Source organism: Labrus bergylta, chromosome 1 (assembly GCF_963930695.1).
Source record: "Labrus bergylta chromosome 1, fLabBer1.1, whole genome shotgun sequence".
Classification (NCBI taxonomy): Eukaryota; Metazoa; Chordata; class Actinopteri; order Labriformes; family Labridae; genus Labrus; species Labrus bergylta.
Genome location: NC_089195.1, coordinates 24,272,712 through 24,295,138, shown reverse-complemented (window position 1 = coordinate 24,295,138; position 22,427 = coordinate 24,272,712). Strand labels below are relative to the sequence as shown.

The window sequence follows — 22,427 nt, the reverse complement described above, 5'->3', positions numbered from 1 at the left end:
TTTTGAGGGGGAAAATGTATCATTAAAGGATGATTAAAAATAGCTCAAAGTCCAACTAGACTACCTAAAGCCGTATACACCGTCATGCATAGATTTGATCCCCTGCAGAAGTGTTACCAGTATAAATGTATCGTCATATATTAGTTTGTCATTACTCTGTGCATATGTGCCACAATATGGTTTAAACAATGTTTTTTTTGATGAGTGTACTACTCCAACAATTAAAAATAAAACGACGTTTTTCTGCCTTATTTTATAGAATTAATCTGTAACAAGTCTCGTTGTCTAAAATTGAATATTTTGTCAGTCATATTCAAATTTGTAACACTAACAAAAATGTTTAGATTATAGTGTTAAGACTTGGTGAAAGATTGTTAGAAGATTGTTTTCAAAGTCAAAACAATCCAAAAATGTTCAAATTAAATACTGAATTTTGGAACAGTTATTTTCATTAAAAAAATGTCAAGCACATTCAGCACAATATGTAAATATTACGAGTTTTGGTTTGGTGCCTATGGTTATTTGAGAGTATTTGTCGCCCCCCAGCGTTGATATTCAGCCATCACAAGAGGATTCACCACAGCAGGGGGGCACTCGGAGGAGTAATCTTAGCCACTATATTGTATAATAGACATTATTGATGCAGTAGGCATTTGTTCAATAATATTTGTCAACATTAAGAAGAGAAGCAGGTGAACTGAAGCATAAAAATATGTAGGAATAGGGTCATTCTTTTTAAATTCAGTTATTGAAAAGTATTGAAACGTTTCTGTGGTCATTGCCATTCTTCTGTAAGTTTAGGCTTTAACAGAGCGTACAGTTACAGTGACTTGCAGGATGAAAGTAATACCTTAGTTTGCTGGTATACATTTAGCATTTTCTTGACTTGGCATACTCAATTATCTTTACAACTACTCAAGATGATGAAAATTAATATCCTGGTAAATTCTATTGAACAAATAAAACAACTAAACACCCTTGAGTCTTCATTTACTCTGTCTGTCTGTTTGCCCTGAGCTACCTGAGGTTCTGTGTTGACAGCAGATAATTCATGTTAACTTTTGCTTTCACAAACTTTAGAAATTTTGGCATTTCAGATCCAGGCAAATGCATGAGCGTTCCCTTGTCAAAGGGTGAGGCAGTGTGAAAAAAAAACAAAGGGTCCGCCCACATAATCAAAGGCTTTAAAAATGATGGTCAAATGGATGAGCTGCTCAGAGAAGTTGTCTGGCTTCTGAAATCTTTCCTCAAAAGTAGAACAAACTCAAAGGGATGTGGGATGTCTTCATTGAGGGCTTATCCTTTCACTGGGCATAAATACCTTAATCTTATTTCAAAAATACTTCAGTAGGATTCCCATAGCAGGCAGAGTACACATGCAATATACCGTATGCTTCCCACAACACCAATGTGCATTTGTGCAACACATTTGGTGACATATTTACATTTAAAACGTTTTCCCCTCAACAATTTTTTCCAAATATAAATAATCCCAAAAAGACAAAAACATAAATCTCTGTGGATTTAGTAAAATTTAATTTATCTACAATTATCCCACTATACAGGCATACAGACTAATAGATTCTTTATTCATATCAATGTGGCTCATATATTGATAAGTTACACAATATCATACAGAAGCTGGATGCCAGAACTGGACAAAAAGTTGCAAAAATATCTTTTTTGTCTTTACATCTTTTTCTGTCAGTGTTTTTTTCTTGCAGCATATTGTAGAGCAGTTAGGTTTTTTTTTTTTTTTTGAGTGTGAAATGAAACAACTCAGAGCTGAAATACTGTGATACACTGAACATGGACTGACCAATGGGTATGAAGATAAATTGAGTGGTCAGCACAGTGATACGCTTCAGGGGGTCCTGATGCTGTGTCAATAAGGGAGGGAGCGGGGAAACCCTCCCAGCAAATTTCACCAGCATTATGATGAAGTAAGAATATTAAATCTGCTAATTGTATTTTTTGCTACATTTTATATCCTCATCTGTGAGTTCCCCAGGTGGCTTATGTGTTAAAGTGAACCTAACACTATGTGACAATATGTTACAATCAACACAAAACTGGTAAAAATCCATCACAATCTGATGCTGAGAAGGTGGCAGAGATGAATTAACTGACATGTTTATATGTTTTTGCTGTTCTGAATAAACAGCATCAGGAGCTAAAACACATCTTTTAAACTAACACGTATGCATGATGTGATGAACTGGTATAAAGAAAAATGAACATAGCATGGCAGCCAGGGAGAGAAACTTTCAGTATTAGTCCTCCAGTTCAGTTTCTCAGGTGTGTTTCTGAAAAGTCCTTTCTTGCCTTCTGGCAGTCAAATCTCTCCTTTTGCTTCTTTCAGTGTTTTTTCTTTTCTTCTCCTCTAGTCCTCGTCTTCTTCCTCCTCGTAGTCGTCGTCTGTTTGGTCCCTAGTGTCGAGGTCATCCTCATCGTCCACCTGTAAGGAAAGTGTCACAGTCTAACTAAAGCAAACAAACGAAACACAGCTGAGTGGTCGGGACACAGAGCATGTCTTTGAGGTATCTGCTCACTAGTCACGTCAAGACGACTACCACCTAGTTTCACTGGTTCAACTGGGAGCTTCTAAGGTCCTGTTCACACCTGGTACTGAGTGGTCGGGACACAGAGCATGTCATTTGTCAAATGAGAGCTCACATTAAAATGTGTCGCTTCTGAGCGGCAACCTCCAAGGTAAAAAGAAATTAAGTGAATGTAATGTAAGCTAACAGCAAAAAAAAAAAAATGCTGTTCCTAGTGTGACCACTAGAGGCTACCTCAAAACAACAAGGGTTCCTGATAAAGCTCATATTAAAAAGCTCAAGCTAATGTCTTTACTGGTTAAACCTGTAAAAAAGGTTTGATTTTCTACTTTAAATCAGCTGTTTTGATTTAGTAGGGTTGAGGCTGATTTAATTGTCAGACGAGGGCATGTAATAATAATTTGTGCTATAAAAAAACATGAATGTGTAAAAGTGTGCTTTAGACTCGCAGCAGAGAGAGAGAGAGAAAGAGAACAAGTGCACTCGTGTGTGAGAGGGAGCAGAAACATTAAGTGTCACTGTGATATAAAACGTTCTTGAAGTGTAGCGTTTCTCTGAAATTCTGTAGTTTATCAGTGAAGCGTCTGAACTACATCCAAGTCTCTGTTAACTATGATAGGAAATACATTGTTGATGTCCTCACCGCACTGCTTTATTAAGATCTATGATGAACTGAATTTGGGTGAAATCTCTGGCAAGCATCAAATCACTGCTTCGCCCTTGTGGTTGAACCGCATCCAAAAATAAAAAAATCACCGTTTTACTAAATCAACACAGGATATGATTTGTCATGTAGTATTGGCACAGCCCACTCTTTCTTGTTTTCTCATTCTTCAAATGACAAGAGAAGTTATGAAGCCAAAAGATTTTCAAAGGCCACAGCAGAGAAGAACTAAACGAGACGATGAATGTCGGGTGAGCGGATTAATTGCAATCTACTCAGTGATCATGATGTGTATTCAAACCTCTTTTAAAAGAGATCTAAATGTAATACAAATATTTCATATGGATTGTGAACATGTATATTACCTCCTCATACATATATGATAAATGTTTTGATAGTTTGTCTACCGTCTCTCCCAGGTCTTTGAGTTTCTGTTTGAGGCTGTGGATCTTCTGGTCCTGATCCGCCAGCAGCATCAGCAGGTCGTCCTGCTCCTTCTTAGACTCCTGCACCTCTGTTTGTAGCTTAGCCTTCTCTGTCTGGAGGATGGCCACCGTGCTGGTGGCTGAAGCAAGCTGCTGCTCCAGCTCCAGCCGGCTCTGTGACAAGCTCTTTGCCTCCGCCTGAACCGTCGCAGAAGAGGGTGAGAATAGAGAAAGGGGAAGACAGGAAGGAAAAATTATGAACAAAAACAAATACTGGAAGTAAATGTAATGAAATTCTTCAGAGGTCAGAGTCAGACAGACATTTTGTTTAAACAGTAACACACCTTGAGTCTCTCCGTCTCGTTCGTCTGGGCTGCGAGTCTGCTCTCTAGTTCTGCCATCTTCTGAGCATCTAATGAGCTGTCACTGCAGGGAGCTGCTTCTGAGGACTGAGAGAAACCAATTCAGTGCCTGTAAACATTATGGGATGTTTATATGTTGAACAAAGTATCTTATTTGCTTGGTATTTACTGCAGCTTCCGCTCTCCTCAGCAGCTCTTCTCTTTCTGTCCTCATCTGGTTGATTTCTGCAGACTGTGACTGAACCTGACTCCTCAGAGCCTCCAGCTCCTGCAAAACAACAAAGTCAGCCAACATGTGCAAAAATACACAAAATATATACGAATTAATTATAAGGAATAAAGACTAACAATACCTTATTAATAAATGAGAAAAACAAAATTGAAAAGTATGGTGCTGGAGACCGTCTGTTGTGTAATGTTTTTCATGAGCTTAGTTAAGAAATCAGAATCTTATCAGCCTATCCTCACCTCATATTTATCTTAACACAATAATCGTCACTTTTTGAGGGTTGAATCGATCGAACTGGTGAAAGACGAAGCACGTTCTGATGAATTCTTACCTTGAGCAGTTCTGAGTTGTCTGACTCTGCTGCTGAACCCTCTGCTGTCTTGGACGGCTCTGACCTCTACAGTTACATATTGAAAAGATCAAAGGCAAATAAACAACCGGTTCTGTCTGAGAGAGTGCTCATCTAATTGAAGCTTTTACAAACGCACAACAAACTTGGTGATAAAAGACGCAGTTCCCCACAACAGCTCAGGGAAAAAAGCATTTTACTTCCTTTCACATTTCACACACAAACACAACTACTGCACACAAGCATTTACAAACCAGGCTGTTGATGAGTGTGTCTTTGTCGCCGAGTTGTGTCTGAAGGAGTGTGTGTTGCATGCGGAGCTCCTCCAGCTCCGCTCTGAGCTGCGTGACCTCCTCCATCTGTAGCCCGTTCATCTGCGAGCCGTCTCCCTGACTGTTTGACTGACTGTGGTTATCCTTACCTAAAGTTACAACAACACGCACAAGTACACAATTAAAATGTCACATTTAACTGTCCATGTGATATGAATGTCTCTCTTTTGGCTGGCTCCTTCTTAACCATTTAACATATACAGTACTTGAAATATCTGACTTCATCTACCTCAGCTTCCCCTCCTAATATGGCGGCTGTTAGCTTAGCTTAGCATAAAGACTTGCAGCAGAGGAAAACTGCTGCCATAGTCCAGTCTAAAGTACAAAAATAAATGCTTAAAAACAACTCTGAAGCTGACTTTGTGACATTTATCATGTTTGTTTGTTTGTTTGTTTGACTCAAAGACACACAGAAGAGTAGAAAAAGGGGGAATCGGAGAAGCTGTGTGATTCAAATTCTGCTGAGTTTAAAGGCTAAGTAAGAATTGCCAGATATCAACAGCACACACAAGTTTTAGTTCACACTTCCGTTAATTGGTAAGGCCCCCAATTTGGCAGCCTCATTCTGATAGCGAGACTCCATGAAATCATTACAACGTCTTGCTTTGTCTAGAGTTAATCACAAAACGCCTTCACAACCAAAATCTTTCTTTTTTAAATGGTCCCAAAATGTAGAATTTCTGTTTAAAACACTCGGTAGGTGTCGGTAGCCTAGTGGTTGGTGAGGGGGCCCCATGTACGCAGGCTATTGTCCTCCAAGCGGGCAACCCAGGTTTCAAATCCTCTCTCTCAAATTTCTGACTCTATCCACTGTTCTATCTCGAAACAAAGGCATAAAAAGCCCAAAATAGAAACCTTCAAAAAAATAAAATAAAACACTCGCAGATCATTCTGTTTCCCTGTGCACACAATGTTGTGAAACAGTATCTCGTAAAGTCGCTGCAAACCTTTATCATCCCACACGCTTTACATTTTTAACTATCAACTGAAGAAATGGAAATGTGCAATGTGGTAAATCTCACTGACATATTTCTCTTCCAACTACCTGTAGACTACAAAGAAAATACTTCATGTGAAACACCTGACACCAATGAGATGAACTCGCCTAATTTCAGCTTGAGGATGTTGTACTGATCTTTGTGCTGCTGGATCTGGGACAGCTGTTGTGTGAGTGAAGTCTGCATCTGTTCGTTCTGAGCTGACATGGTCGACACCTGCTCCTTCAGCTCCTGGATCTGAGCATCCTGAACATCACACAAACAAAAGTAGTCAGCAGGAGAGTACATCAGGTTGAAATAAGATCAGATAATCCTTTATTTATGAAATAAACAATGACACCTACAACAGAAAACAAAATGAAAATGTTTACCTGTTCTCTGATCAGCTCTTTGTACTGTGTTACGATGTTGTCATGTTGCTCTAACGTCTTCTTAACCTCCTCTTCCTTCTTCTCCTCCTCACTGGACTTATGAACCGCTTTGGTGATCACACCTGAAGAGAGAAAGGAGACATGAATTATGAAATGGTCCTTGATACTCAGCAATACAGTAATCATCACTGGATATTCTCTGACTGACCCTCCAACTCTTTGACCAGCTTGGTGAACTCGTGGTCAAACAGCATTTGCTCTGGAGACGGGAAGACGGGCTGCGGCTTCTGGGCCGCCCGCGAGTACAGCTCATGTTTAGTGATGAAGCCCAGTTTCTCTACAAAGTTCTCCTTCCCGATCCGCTTCTCAATGAGCTGCTTTAGCTTCTCTCTGAGGATGACAGAGGCGGTATGGCGGGTTTTTAACATGACCACAAGTAAGCAGAATTTAGAAGAGCCTGGCTTTCTTTTTCTGTTCAAGCCATTACAGAACTTGGCAAACAAGGATAAACTAATTACAAGTTTGTTTCAAGCAGCTTTACATGTTACAGATTACAGCTCCATTTGTCCTTAAAATTTAAGTTGATGAGCAATAAAAAAAAAACACCCTATAAAGGCCTTCGACTAGACTAAAAGCGTAGAAAATATAACAAGAGAAGAGAAAACAAAATGAGAACAGACAGTTTTTCAATACATGTGGGTGTAGACTTGACCCAGTAGTAAAGTCAAATAACAATAATGAGTAAAATGACAGCATAGTCTTCTTGGCTGTCAAAATCATAGATAGCTTGCAAACATATATACTGTATACATTTTTCTGTGTGTGAGAAGATACTTACTTGGTGTAGTTTTCCAGCGAGTTGTCGTTGTAATAGATGCAGATCCCAAGGAGCAGTGCACACAGGCCCTGCACCAGCCTTTCATCCTCTCCCAGGTTCTCGGAGATCTGAGCCGTCAGCTGAACGAGGCACAGAGTCAAGGATCCGCAGTTCACACATGTGCTTTTTAACCTAGAGGTGGAATATGACTCTCACATTCTAGTTGATCATCAGTTTTGTTTGAATAAGTTCAAGTGATAGATGCTAGAGTTGATTTTTTAAAAATTGGAAGATGATTCACAAGCTGCTTTAAAAAGGATACAAAGGGAACGTTTTCCTGGTTGTGTAAAAAGTGTGTGACAGCTATCGGACAGTTGTTGATCCACGTACACAGCAGCATGAGGAGGCCGACCCGCGTCTGAACTTTACTGCCCTGCAGAGAACAAGAAGACAACAAGGACGTGTCAACATTTGCCTCTTGGATGATGAGTTGCCCCAATGTTGATCATTTAAGTAATATTCAGGTGTTATCATTTAAATATGTTTAGTTTAGACAACAGAAAACCAAACTGTTTTTTAAATGTTGGATGGTTAGGCTTAAAAAGGCATGTGATGATATTCAGTATCAGAATGGCAACAAATGTATCAGTTTAATTAATTTACATCTACATCCTGATCAAAGACTTCAAGTTAGTTCCAGATCTGGACATGAACTAAGAAACAGATCTGGTAATTTCTTAAAAGAGCTGAATTAAAGGAGAGTTACAAAGTGCTTGATTATGAGTTGGTGTAGTCTTTTTGTTTACTTTTCTAACATGTGAATTATTTTCTTCCCATTCTGACTTGATGAGATTAAAAACCTGCACTAGACATGGTTAGGTATAAATAAATCAGTTAATCAGTTGGCAGCACTTCAGTCACATCAAACATTAGTGGTCATTAATGACGTTATCACAAACAAAAGACAAGGACACAGTCAACGTAATGCATTCAGTATATTCAAACAGGGTTATGTTGATAATGTGGTCTGCCTTTAGGTCGTACACAAGTTGAACGTTTTAAAACGTTTTTTAGTTTTGTGGGTTGCAGTTTTACATCTTAAAGCGATTTGATGACTTGCAACAAAGTATCAAACTACACAACATACATGTCCAGCTATCACAACATGCAAAGCAAAATCTGCTTAATGAGCAACTTAAAAGTTAAGTTGCACTTAAAATATCAACTGTAAAAATATAAAAAATGGTGTAGAAGGATCATGCATTTCCATGAAAACAGCTTTGAAGCAGGTCAAATAGTTTTAAGATACATAACTGGTTTTAACGAGTGAGTAAGTCGGCTTCAATGGAATCAGAATTATTCTCTGAGCAATTACACAGATCTGAACAATCCATCTCAATCAGTGGTTGTGAGGAAGGATGGTTTTCATGGAGTTGGAATGTACAATGATAAAAATCAACACATCAATAGAAACTCTACACTGTAGCTTAAGGATGCTAATAAGCTGGTGCGTAAACACTTAATGCACTTCATGCTTTAAGGAGAGCACACCTGAAAGAATCATTGCCAACCATCTACAGCAAGTTTGGAGACCTTAGCAATGAAAGTGTGGTTAAAGACTTATCCGCATTCAATACCACAAAAATGTACAAAAATCACCTTTTCAGATTTAGTCTCCAAATGTGACGAAATGCAAAAAATGAAGAGGAAAACAAAAGACAAAAACATGACACCAAGTATTCAACAAACATTGGTTCTGGTTCTAAAGTATATACTCTGTTTATGTTGGTGTTTATGTTGGTGATAGTGGTTTCAACAAGCTAGTCTAAGCTGGCCAGTTTCATTAAAGACTACCCTTTAAAGTGAAATCATGAGAAAAAAGACAAATCACCACCTTCATATAGTACGTTAAAGAATATTGAAATGAGGTTTAAGAGAAAGTAATCTAGAAAAAAACATCAGTAAAAAAAAAAATTGAGAAAAAGGTTATATCTTAGATTTAAGGGAGCGATAAGAATGTATTTCAAATGTACAACTTTAAATTTGTCTGGAATAAATCCAGAGGCGGGCATCCAGGAGGCCCCCTGTTCAGATGTCTTTACCATCTCTTGCCTGACTATCGAGTGTGCTAGCTGAAAACCAATAGTAACGGAAGGAATGTTGATTTATTGGTAGATCAGGACATTTGCTTTCAGGGTCAACTTCTTCCTAACTTCTAAAGTCTAGAAAATAACAGCACTTCCCCAGGTAAATGAATCTGAGCTAGTGCTTTTCAAGTCTTCTGACTACTCAGAGCTCTTTTCACACTGCAGATCAACACTGCCCATTCACACACTGATGGCAGAGGCTGCTTTGTAGTGTCCATCAGTATTAATAAGACATACCGACATGTAGCTGGAGCTGGTGATCAAACCCCCGAACTTCCTGTTGGGAGCCAACCAACACTACCACTGAGCCACAGCCACCCCAAGGCAGGCAGGCAGCACCTCTGCTCATTTGTCATGTCTCGCTTCATATACTTTATAAAAACATGACATGCTTCAAATCCCCTCACACAGGGAAGAAAGGAGTACCACAGCACCACGTGCTGATCCCAAACAGCCATATATAAAGACCACTGTTTTCTTAAAATAGACACCAGAGGCTCTTAAAGAGAAACCAAAGTGATTCACATGAACTTTGGAGAGGCTGCAGTTCATCTGCAGTTCATCTGCATTTCCAGTGCCCATCCTCTGATTCAGGTATCTTCTGCAAAAGCCAATACTTTAGACAAGTGTCTTACTGCCAATACACTAGAGCTCTACAACAAGCCTTTGTGCTGGCCCAGTTGTTGCTTGGCTTAACATGTCGAAGTAATTTGGTCACCCAGAGGAAGGGCCCAGTTTCCTTGATCCAAATTTAGACACTCAACTTGAGAACAAGCTAGCCAGAAGCAACCAAAAGTAATGAGATTCTCCTTGAAGAAGTGGGTAAATTCATGTCATGAATTAATTAAAGGAACAACTAAGGGTGAAAACATGTGATGAGCACAATACAAAATGAGTAATCCAGGAGGATTGGTTAGGTATGACTGAACATGTTGACCTTCCTATTAATGCTTAAACTGAAACCAACCAAGTCCACCTTCAAATATAAACAATCCTCACATGTGTGTTTATGAGAAAAAAAGAAGAATAATGGAGCTCTCTCACTCTGACAGGAAAAGACCCAAAACCTGCTGCAGAAAACACATCCTGACAGATAAGCGCTTTCAGCAGAAAACAGTCCAAGGCCACAGCTCAGAGTAGATGTCATGACGACATGAGTGGAGATAAAACCACTAAAAACAAGCCGCCTCTCACTTCCTGACCACTTCTAAAAACACTCATCAGAGTGAGGGAACAGATTGTGCCCCCCTAATGAGTAAGAACTGGGCCTAAGAGATCAGTTAAGAGACAAAGACGGTGTAGTAAAGAGTTAAGAGAAGCCAGATCCCCCAACACACGGGCCAACAAAACGTCTACTAAGATGCCAAGCCACAATAACCAGCAAAAGTGCCACCCAAACACACACACACACACACACATTACTTACCCGCCGGGCGATCTTATCTCCCTGCAAAACCACAATAATTTGATACTGTTCTATTCACCGTTGTTGACAGTAATAATCTTTGTTCATTTACTGAAAAACACTTCTAAGCGAGACACACATCTCAATTTAACATCTCCTTCAAACAGGAACCAAATTTCAAACACTGCTGTCCTACCTGCGAGAGGATGTTGGTGCACTGCTGCAGCAGGGAGACAGGGGGCTTTCCCAGGCTGGTGGCGAGTTGGACCCTCAGCAGCTGCTCCTTCTGAGTGAGGTTGTCCTGCAGGGCGTGAGCCAACGCCACAGCGGCACACCAGTTAGACAGAGAGTCTGCTGAGAACAGGCCTCCGCACAGCAGCTGGCCTGCTGAGATGGAGTTAGCTGGAGAAGAAAAAGGAGCATGTCAGTCAACAGGTAATGGTCAACACATGACTAAAGCTGCAGGCATCGGGGATCTGGCAGAAATAACAGTTATTCGTCAGATTATGTTAATGGAGTTGTTCTACTTGTAGTGTAATAAAGCCGCCAAACAGAAACTCACATACCGTTCTGATTCCTGTTCAATTTCATTCCTAACACCCAACAAAGTCTCCTGTAATCTTAACTTAGAAGACATTGTGATATGAAGAACATTTATATCACCTTTCTGCTAAAATACAATTTCTTTAACAATATTATGATCACCAATAAACATGGCTTAAAAAACCCTGAGGAGTTTACTCGAATTCTTAGAATAATTCATTTTTCAAGAATATATTTTTGTGTGCGACAAATTTACAAGATGTCTGATAAAACTCTGAGTAACTCAAACAGGGAAAAGGGCATTTCTTTATGCCTTTACCTCTTCACTATTCCAATCTGCCAATTTAATACAGTTTAAAGTAATGGTTCAAATCTGGAGTAAAAAAAAACAATCAAACAAATCTTGTTCTGAAAAGAGGCTTCATAGAAAGCTGTTCAAATCAATTGTTCAAAGTTAAAATATTCTCAAGAATGAAATCCTTGTTTGCTGTCAGGGCAAAGAATACTTCTACTCATTTATCTACAAGCACTCCTTAAAATTATTGCAAAACAGCTAATAAAGCCAGTTGAAAGTTCTCAACTTTATTAACTGACCATCGATGGTGGAGGGCAGCAGTGTAGCCACTATCTCCCCCTGTCCTTTCTGGTTTTTGTAGAGGAAACACTGGAAACAGTAGAGCACAGCACAGCGAAGCACAAATGGCTGCCTCTCATTCACCATGGACATGAGCAGCACCACGATGGCCGGTCTGTGGAGAGATTTAGAGAGGAGACCAGAGAGGAAGTTTAGTACGATCAGCTGGAGATGAAGGAATTCTTATCTTCATTGGATTGTTTGTGTCACCTTGGTGGATTTGACGGAGCGTTGACGGAGGCAAAGTAGTCCTGGTTGATCTGCGAGCCTCTGATAACCTCGGACACGGTGTTGATGGTCTGAAAGAAAGAGACCAGATTATAGACTTGAATGCTTCTCAAAGAGTAGATCCTTCTGCGTGTGCAATACTTCCTGAACATCGCTGGCTTTACCTCGGTGAGGATGTCAGCAGGCACACCAGTGGCCATGAGGATGGTGCACAGCTGCTGCAGCAGACCACACTGGTACATGGACCTCTGGCAGCTGGCAGTGGCTCCAGGAGAGTTCACTGGAGACACCATGACGCGCACCAACTTGAAACAGAGCATTGTGCAACACTTAGGCTTTTTAACAACATCCCATTGTCATGCTTGTTCAAACTGTTATTATTAGGTTAAAGCAACAGTTCAACATGGCTGTTCTGAGTTACCTGCAGCATGAGGTGGAGGTTGGTGACTTTCTGTGCGGACCAACCAGAGTTATCGTCCCCGACCTCAAACCAGGGCTTCATCCTCTGGATGTAGGAGCCCTCCTTGAAGAAGTTTTGATTGGAGCTGTTGTTCTTTAGCAGGTTGAGCAGCAGGAGCAAACAGTCCTCCACCACAATACCTGCAGAGGGGGAAAAGGCATGTCCATTATCATATCTAACAAGAAAAGCAAATTAACCTACAACTTTAATCAATATGAAATAAAAGGAGTGGGATTCTTTTTAATCTAAAAATCCATCTACCTCCATCACTGCTGCCCTCCTCTGTGATAATATCTAGAAGACGTTCAAATGCGTTTTCAAAGGCCACAATTTTTTGAATGGCAGCATTGCTTTTTGTCAGCTGTTGAAGCAGCAATAAGCCCTGTTGGGAAGAAAAAAAAACAGATTATTGCTCATCACCTAGAAATTTGAAAATGAAAATTTTTGTAAATGTTTCTTGTTGCATTGTGGGTTCTAGGATAGGAAAAAAACAGAAAAAAAGGAGCACACTCAAACAGAAATAAAACTTAAGGTGGACGAGCGCAAAAAGAAAATAGATTACAAACAAAGCGCTGATAAAGGCTCTGTGCTGAAACGCGTCTGTTGTTTTTTTTTTGTTTTTTTTTAAGATTTATTTTGGGCTTTTCGTGCCTTTAATGCAGAGAGAGGACAGTGGATAGAGTCGGAAACCAGGGAGAGAGAGAGGGGAATGACATGCGGAGGGGGGCCACAGGTGGAAGCGAACCCGGGCCTACCGCTCGAGACGAGAGTCTCAATACATGGGACGCGCGCCCTAACCATTGCGCCACCAGCGCGCCCCAACGCACCCGTTGTTCATCTGTACGCTAGCCTAACAAAAATATCCCTTTAATTTACCCCTTTATAAATTCACAATGAACAAAAAGTCCCAAACAAACGAAATATGCAATATGATCTACGGAAGTTCAGTTCAAATTGTCTTTTTAGTCCACAGAAAAAGAAGGACTTTCACTTTGCGATTACCGCTTTACCCTCGCCAAACCAATGACGTTTGATCATCCAGGACAGAGCAGCATAACTAGATTGTTTCCTATATGTTGGAATTTCAGATGATTATTCTTTTAATAACTACAAAACGGAACAACCTTATAGGGAGAAATAGCTCATAGCGGACAGATGAGCGAGATTGAGCGAGTGTGTCATTGCGCACAGAGGAGAAAGATGGAACAGACACTTAAATCGTTCACCTGTTCTATTGTAACTTCATTTACCAGAGTAAAGTGTGCTCTACACTGCAGACTGTAGTCTCTGTTAACAGAACGTTGCTGTCAAAACAGCTTCAACATGTGATGAGTGCGAATTGATGTCATGCGCGTCCGCTCGCCACACTCACTGCTCTAATTATAATAAAGTGTTAAAACGGTCATAAGATACGTCTGTGTGAATTTTTATTTGAGGTTTGCTGTCTGTTGAAGTAAGAAATGTCCTAATTTGAACCTTAATATAAAGTAAGCCTATTACCAACAATTATTGAAATCCTGAAGATTCAAATTAATCAATACAGTCGGTATCGAATCATAGTTGGGGGCGGGGCCTCCCGTGGCGGACAAGAGTCACAGAAAAAAAAGGGCTACAAAATGATTACTCGAGTACTCGCTTTAACAATGGGAAGAGTAAACGATTAAAGAAAATTTTGCATTTCTGCACCCCTAACTCACATCATTGCGAATCACCTCCCTAGAGTCTGCCAACAGGTCCATCAATCTGGAAACACCTGCAGATGTACATGAATGAAAGGCGCTCATCAATAATGGTGGATTTAAATAAAAAAGAAACACAGCTTAAGCATTGTTGTGTGATTGAAATCGTTAATTTTATCTGCTTTATAGATGCCATCAGTAAAGGGATAAAGTCATGTTGATATGAGACTTAAGATTCGAGAACTGAGTGAAATCTTGACCTTTACAGATCAAGTTTATTTAAATTGAGAGAGGGGACACTTACCCATGGGGCTGACTAGAATGATCCCTTGGAGCTGGACACCCTGGTTCTTCAGGAGAGCAGTCAATAGCTTCACCCCGGGCCAACGTACATGGAAGTCAAAATCCTAAGAAAACATATCAATCAATGAACACGTCAGGCTGGTGTTGAGGTAATCCTAAAGGCACACTAACAGAAACTGTTCAGTACCTCCAGTAGAGTGAGGAGCAGGGTCACGTGTTCAGGATCCTGGATGAACATTTCTGTGAACTGAGCACCGAGGTCATCTGCCTGCTTCTGTGCAGTCTCGTCTGTTAAGGAGATTAGAAGCTGAATTTAATAACATGTCTAAACAATGACGTTGCAGGAGTCATCAGTGTAGTGAGGAAATCTGTAGGTTTGTTAATAACAATCATCCTGAGTTAGACAGTAACACTTCACTGGATCTACCACTTCTCAAAACTTCCACAGCACTTTTAATCAATGGTAATTTCCTGCTACTGAATATTGGCTTTACAAGGAATATGTCAATAGTAATGTGCACATGCTCAGGGTGAGAACATCTATTCTGGAAAAACAAAGGCTGACACACAGCTGTTGGGGATAGCTGGAGTGGAGGGTAGACAGGGTGAGATCAGCAGGTTTGCTGTGGGGGGGATTCTGTGAGCACATCTAACAAGTCTAAATGGGAGGGGCTGAGAGTTTTAATGTGACAAGCTGGTTAGAAACACCACTGCATTCAATTCATGCGAGTGTCTTCCAGGTGCCGGTATATACAAAGTTATGTGTACTTGGGGGAAAAAAAAGGAAATGAGGAAAAACTGATTTTGGTATGGGAAATGGTCAATATGGTCAAAGTTTCAATTCTTGGGGCACAGATAACGTAGTGTTTAGTGTGCACACCCCATATACAGAGGCTATTGTCCTCCAGACGGGCGGCCTGGGTTCAAATCCAGCCTGTGGCTCCTTTCCTGCATGTCATTTCCCACTCTCTCTCTCTGATTTGCGATGCTATCCACTGTCCTATCTCTAAAATAAAGGCATAAAAAGCCCAAAAACAAACCTTAATAAAAAAAAAACTATAATTATTGACATACATTTCTTTAAAAAAAAAAAAAAAAAAAAAAAAGATATGACAATATATAGGGTTAAAGGGGGAATTTGCAGTGTTTGTAGCCAAGGATATCTTGTAAGCATGTTGCAGCTTCTTGTTTTGGAATATTTACATTCTCTCACCACCTCACCACCCTCATCAGCATTGTTTTATAGTTCCAGCAAAACACTCTACAAGACTTCAGGTGAGGCCATTTTTTACTTTTTTTTGTGTGAAGCACACTAAGTAAACAAGAGATATAACCAGTTAATGTGAAAAGATGCAAAAGATTTGTGCAAAGGGTCCACAGAGGGGACTGAGTCATAAAAAGCCTTCCAACATTAAAAATATTGGACTAATAATAATTGTAACTTGCCAAATTCAACAACGCAAAATGCTAATTGTGCTACACAGTTGGTTGTGTGTGTAAAAGTCGACATAAATTGACAACAATTTGCTCAATTGTTGTTGAATGGGGATCCGAAAAATGGTTGAAAAAATATTCAAAACAATATTTCTATTTATCTTACACACAACAGATCTCAAAATCATACTTGAGATACAACCAGAGGAAGACGAGGCAATGTTATTGTTTTGTGATATGATTGAAAGGCCTTTAGAAAACACCTTCTAATCAAAGAAGATCCTACAAAATAATTCACCACAACTGAGAAAAACAGCAGGTATTAAAATGTGAGGAAAAACAATGAAGCTGTGAGATTATGAACAGACTGATGTTTGGAGACTTGATGATATTAGTGAAGCTTTTTTTGTTAAAAAAGTCCAGTCCCTTTTCCAATTCAACCTTGTTTGAGTGAAGTTAGTCGTCTAGCTGTAATTAAACTACTGCATGGGCAGCTACGTTTCAGTACTGACCAGGTGCGGAAACATTCTTACGCTTCCCTGAGACAGGGATATGGGTTACAGCGTCTGTGAGAGCAAGGGAGGAGAGGAAGTTAAAGGCCTAACGCAAAAAGCTAGCTTTCATTTCAACTGCAGAGAAGAATCAGCCAAAAGATTCTTGTGAATACATGCGCTGACAACAACCAACACACAGCCTTGAATTGTAACAGCTGTTGGGAGTTGTGAACAAGGTTATTAATGTGCGTATTCCCAACCAAGAGAAACCTATGATCTGTAAGAGCTGCTGGTTTTTTAGAAAACAAAAAGTGGGTGGGGGTGGAGGGGGGATTGGATCATGCACAGTCAAAGAGTTTTACCTTCTGATTCATCTGTAGGTTAAAACATGGAAGAGAAGAGAAATGAGAATCTTTGTATAAAGCAGTCATTGTCAGTGTAGGGGAATGCAAGTCAACTTGACATGAATTCAATTTAAACATGCAAACTAAACAGTTGCTCAGGAAATACACAATAAGGGAGAATTATGTTTTCGAAAAACAACCAATTAAAGGTGAATTGTATTATTTGCATTGATTTGCAAGATGGTGAAATACCTTGCTCCTCCTCCTCATCGTTGCAGATGAGGTTGTACAATGTGTCCAAAGCATAGCCCAGGATCTCAGAGTCAGACCTGTTTATTTAAGCATGTGGAAGCACATGTTATTATCACGTTATCTGTGAACTGGTATTTAAAATTCAATAAAAAAAACAAACAAAGGTACAAAGTACATCAACACACCTGTCAGTTTGCAGTATGTTAATCAAGTGATCCATCGCCTGTGTGCCAACTTCCATGCGATATTTCTACAGAAGATAAAAGGGCAAAGTGAGTGTATTTACAAACCACCTGCAAACACAAGACAAATCAGAGTGTTGCGTAGAGGATGCTGAAAGTCATTAGTTATAAATAATAAGGTATAACTGATAACAAAGGGTGTAAAAGTCATAGAAATCTAGAGAACTGAGCTGAATATCATCGATAGTCAAAACTTTAATTTAACCAAAGAGCATTAAAGGAAACTTGTAAAATATTTACCTAAAAGACGTGTTTTCTGTTTTGTTTTTGAGTATGATGAGGCTTAAAGTGACTGCTTCACTTACATGATAGATATATTAAACTTGTTTTGCCATTAAGACTTCAGAGGTTCTTGGATTTAGTATTATCAGTCAATGTGGACAAAGGAAAATAAAAATCATTAACTTCGTATTGTCTCTGGTCTTAGACACAGGAAGTCGACACATCCACCTCTACATTTCTGACCTCACTGAGTGTTAATGTGCAACCCTGCGCCTCCTAAACCACTTATTCATGCCTGATAAACTCATTACTCATGGTTGACAGGGCAAGCGGAAACAAAACTGGCCATAAAAAGAACTGAGAGCTGGAAGTATATATTGATCAGTTCATTTAACTAAATGTTGTTTGAATAAAGAGACTTATATCCTTGACAGTGTGTACAAGGAGAAAATATTCACAAAGGTTCCTGTTTACATGACTTTCATACAGGGAAGCAATTCACTGGGTTTAAAGCTAATCCTGTCAATGACAAAAAATATATATATTCTGAAGGTCAATATAAAGAATAAAAGAACATGAGAACATCATAAATGTTCACCCAAAAATCCCATCATACATACACTCTGTTGTCCGTCTATTACGTATAAACAAAAACTGCACTGAACTTGTAGCAGCAATATCAGCTTTATTTACCTTAGAGAGGGACTTAAGAGCACGGACAGCATCTCTGCGATCTTCTAGGAGCGTTGAGGAGGCTACCCGGTCACACAACTTCTGGATCTGTCAATAAAGGGATTATAAATTATTCATGAAGTACAAGGTATCATCACTCATATTTTCCTTTAGGCTTCGTAAGATCATTTTATTTACACAATATTTCACTTTGCTTTTTATTCACATCTTTTTTTCCCACTTGTATTTACATCATAACGTAATATGTTTCCCTATCTTTGTGTAGGGTTCCAAAACGTATCTCCATTTCCATCAAGCAATCAAAGGTCCTGAAACATTTCCAGGATGGATGTAACATTGTGCAACATTAAGCAAGCTGATTCTGTTTGGTTTGATTTACATTTGGAAAACGATGCTTTGATTAACATAATCACAACTAGTAGAAATTTGCATCTGTGTGAATGATGTTTATTTACTCTTTCCATACAAGCGGTGGAAGAGACAGTCGATAGCTGACATTTAATGTAACCTATTCTTGATGAATGTATTGTGTGCTCTGCAGAAGAGCCAAGCTGAATCTCTAAACAGCCAAAACAGGAATGTCTACACACAAAGACTGAATTATGTGTGTAATGCTGCATTGCCAGCAGGAGCCATAATTTTTTTTTTTTTTAAATGCTGCATAAAATACTCTGCATGCATCTTATCTGCAGCTGTATCTTCACATCAGGATTTTACTGAACAAAGATTTGGGAGGATGTGATGATGATGTAATTAATGATTAGTTACATGCCTTTATAACTGAGAATAATTGGTAGAGGGCCTGTGTTTGATCTGGTACTCCGACAGTAAATTGCCTTCAATTTCATTCATTTTCTGGATGTAAATACATTTTTATTAATTATATTTGGAGGTTATTTTAAACAGCAAGACATTATTGATGTCAAACAATCCAATTAAAGTCGATACTCTTATTTGAAGTTTATTATATATTTTAATTCGTTTTCATTCATCTATCTAACAGTGGAGGAAACAGGGTACATGTCAAACGCAGCCCAACAGCTGAATGACAGCTAAGCTACGTTAGCTAACTAGCCAATTAGCCTTCTGACAAGCTAGTTTCTCATATTTAAGGAGGCTATTGCATCTTAACATTTAACACTGGGTGTTTTTAGGAGGGCAAACTAAGTGTTTAAACACATCTTTTATCGATGGCCTATTGTTGTCATGGTATGCCAGGCACAGAGCATTAGAAATCTTAGCTAGCCGAAGCTAGCCACAGCTAGCCAGGCTGGTTCTCTTACCGTGTCCGCTCCAGACGGCTGTGGCCCGGCTGCCTGCCCACCCATCACTCCTCTCAAGAAATTCATCTTTACAGACGTCCAGACGGTGCCGAAGTCTAATTGTCTCTTCTTCTTAGAAATAAATCAGTCTCCTCCGAATGGTCCGTGTTATAAATATGTGAAAAGAAAAGGGAAAAAGGTACAAACTGATTATATTATTTAACTGTGTACACTGACTGACCGACCCCGGAACACAAGTGTAAATACACTGCGCATGCGCGCAGACGTGGCGATACGTGGCTGGGGCTGATCAGCAGAGTGAATTCAGTTATTTAAAGGGCAAGAAGTCAAGTCAGGCTTAGCAGATTTCATACACAAGCCAACACAATGTGTTTCACACTACAGTCTATGGTTTCACATGAAGTGGAAAAACAGAAACAATCACAACAATTTCTTTAGTGCAAAAAGAGAAGATTATAAAAGATTCAGGGCTGTACCTATACATACATAAACCTCTGCACATACATATAGCCTACATAAATATAAAGTGTCAAGATAAGTACAACACATCATGTCCTTTATATACTGAGGGGCAATGCCATTTAGTGCTTTGTACACAAGTAACAGAATTCTTTTTTTAAAATACTAGTTTGAACCCTGTGCCAATGGAGGAATTTAAGAACTGGAGTGATGTGTTCACATCTCTTGGTTCTGGTGAGAATCTGTGCGTCTGCATTTTGAATTAGTTATAATTTTCTATCTTAGTCTAATCTACTTAAAAGCATGTATTACTTTTCAGTGTCAGAAACCAACAGAAAGCCCCTGAGTCGTGAGATACTTTTTAGTTGGTAAAAAGATGATTATGTGACCTGATTGATGTGACTTTTAAAATGTAGATCGTTGTCCATTAAAACACTCAGATGACTTACAGAGAAAAACACATTATGTAACGGTATGTGAAAGATAATAGAAGATTATGAATAGATTGAATAGTTGAAAAAAATTGAGAACATGAGCTAAGTGTCCTCATACAACCCAACACCATTTTCCTGATCGTAGGTCCTTATTCACCATAGTAACTCAGAGATATTAGTGTGTAGTCTCTACATCTTATTTTCTTCACCCGCACTTCAAGGAAAATAAGAGAAGTAAGAAACACAAGATACCTATTCTCTATTGAATTATGCCCCCTACAGAAAAGTGTCATAACCTTCCCTATGGCCCTTAGTTGCCACAGCAACCAAAGCTGACCAATGCTCAGTTTATGGGAGCTAGCAAGGTAGTGATAATGCCTACCCTACCTCATGGCTCCTATTGGCCACCACAACCATGTAGACCGATGGGCACCAAATCAAGATTTGGTTTATGTTTTGTTCTGAAGTGGATCATTCCATAATATGATTATATAAACGACAATTTGGACTGTTTATTCAGAGTGAAACACAACATCCATTAAAACACAAGAGGCTTAAGAAACACATCTGGTTTTAAAAAGCCTCTAAGAGGTCCTTCAGGAAACATTTTCTATCTGTGATCAATCAAATAGCCTCCTACAGCTCAGATTCCATTCTGCTCAGAATATTATTTTAAAAAGTGAGAAGAGACATTGAATTAGACTAATATAATTCAATTAGTCAAGTATAGGTTGAGTAACTTTTAGTTTTGGTATATAGGATATGTGTGTAGACAGAGAGAGAGAGAGAGAGAGAGAGAGGGAGAGAGAACATAACATGTTGAATGCATACAATCATAAAAAAATGTCTTAGCAAAATAATATGAAATTAGAAACAGAGTTGCTGCTCAAACAAGAAATGAGAATCCTTCATGTCCACTTCATTTTTTCTACCAAATGTATTCTATTCCCCTACCTTATTCAGGAATTGGAGTGTTTTAAGCGTACAGTCATATGTTGATAACCCCAGGTTTGTGAAACGAGGTGGTCCACACTCACCTTTTGGTACATCTGGTCTCTTCTTAGCTCCTCCTCAGTGGTTCTCTGATCTTAAAAGAGTCAAACAACCTAGCAGACCAATTTCCCCAAAATCGTGGAAGTAGCAGGAAGTCAGAGAGGTTCCCTATTGGCTCCAAGGTCTGATGTGACATTGAGTGAAAGTCATCCTGAACAAGACAGTGACGGGATCAGATGAAATAGAGCCAGCTACTTCAATCTATCACAAATACTGCACCTCAGGGACTCATCAAGTGCTTTTCTCTGCTCTACATTTCTACAGGGGACTTTTGGGATTTACCATACAAAACCGTTTAGAAAAAAAGTCAGATTATTATCATTTCTACAACTGAGCGTTAATCAAGCCGACACAATTAGCTCCATCGAGACCAACCATCACATTACAGTATTTTTATAGTTTGGTATTGCTTCTTTTGCTTTAGTAAATACCACCATTGGATTTATATTGACTGTTACTTACCAAAACATTGTGTTCAACAGCATGTTCAAAAATGTGATTGCATATGTAACATAGTTTTCTAGCTTTGCACAAGCCCAATATAACATCATCAAATGTCTTTTGTGCACAAAAAGGGTAAACTAAGAGGTAAAGACAACCAGAAAAATATTCAGATTGAAGAAGAGAATTTTGACTTATTTTTCTGGAACTTTAAATCATTGGTCACCATAAGATTAGCCATTGCAGCTATACGTCGTATGCTACAATTTCTGTTACACAAACACACCACTACCCCACTTTTGTGTTTGACACACAAGCTTGATCCAAAATACAAGACTAGACGTTTTTCATACAAAGCTTTTCCACAGCAACAGAACACTTCAACAGACCATTTTCAAATGCAGACTGGGACTTCTCGATGTGTCAAATCAGTGTAGTGCCCCTTTCAAATGTTAAGTGTTCATCAGCGGTCACAGTGCTTTGCTTCGTTCAATGGCGACCAACTTCATCAGCAGCTCGTTGTTTACACAGTGTTTTCATGGAGAAACCTGCAAACATGACACACGGTG

At 39.2% G+C, this 22,427-nt stretch overlaps 1 protein-coding gene across 4 annotated transcripts; it reads right to left on the bottom strand.

Annotated features, from left to right (window-relative positions):
• Positions 1-1,513: 1,513 nt before the first annotated feature.
• Positions 1,514-19,724, bottom strand: uso1 (USO1 vesicle transport factor). Of its 4 annotated transcripts, XM_065957224.1 has the most exons (26): positions 19,472-19,724; positions 18,189-18,275; positions 17,217-17,281; positions 17,032-17,108; positions 16,454-16,507; positions 14,695-14,795; positions 14,509-14,611; positions 14,223-14,278; positions 12,787-12,907; positions 12,487-12,665; positions 12,230-12,370; positions 12,048-12,136; positions 11,798-11,952; positions 10,857-11,062; positions 10,682-10,702; positions 7,431-7,541; positions 7,130-7,248; positions 6,500-6,681; positions 6,292-6,413; positions 6,028-6,166; positions 4,845-5,011; positions 4,573-4,638; positions 4,182-4,280; positions 3,995-4,099; positions 3,633-3,848; positions 1,514-2,458 (listed from the first exon to the last, which is right to left on the bottom strand). In XM_065957224.1, exons 1-26 carry the CDS (start codon positions 19,535-19,537, stop codon positions 2,384-2,386), a joined length of 2,922 nt encoding a protein of 973 aa, XP_065813296.1. In that variant the 5' UTR covers positions 19,538-19,724; the 3' UTR covers positions 1,514-2,383. The 4 variants fall into 4 exon arrangements, with proteins under 4 accessions (XP_065813296.1, XP_065813302.1, XP_020484507.2 ...); XM_065957230.1 differs by lacking the exon at positions 16,454-16,507; XM_020628851.3 differs by lacking the exon at positions 10,682-10,702 and having other exon boundaries at positions 19,472-19,723.
• Between the last annotated feature and the right edge of the window lie 2,703 nt (positions 19,725-22,427).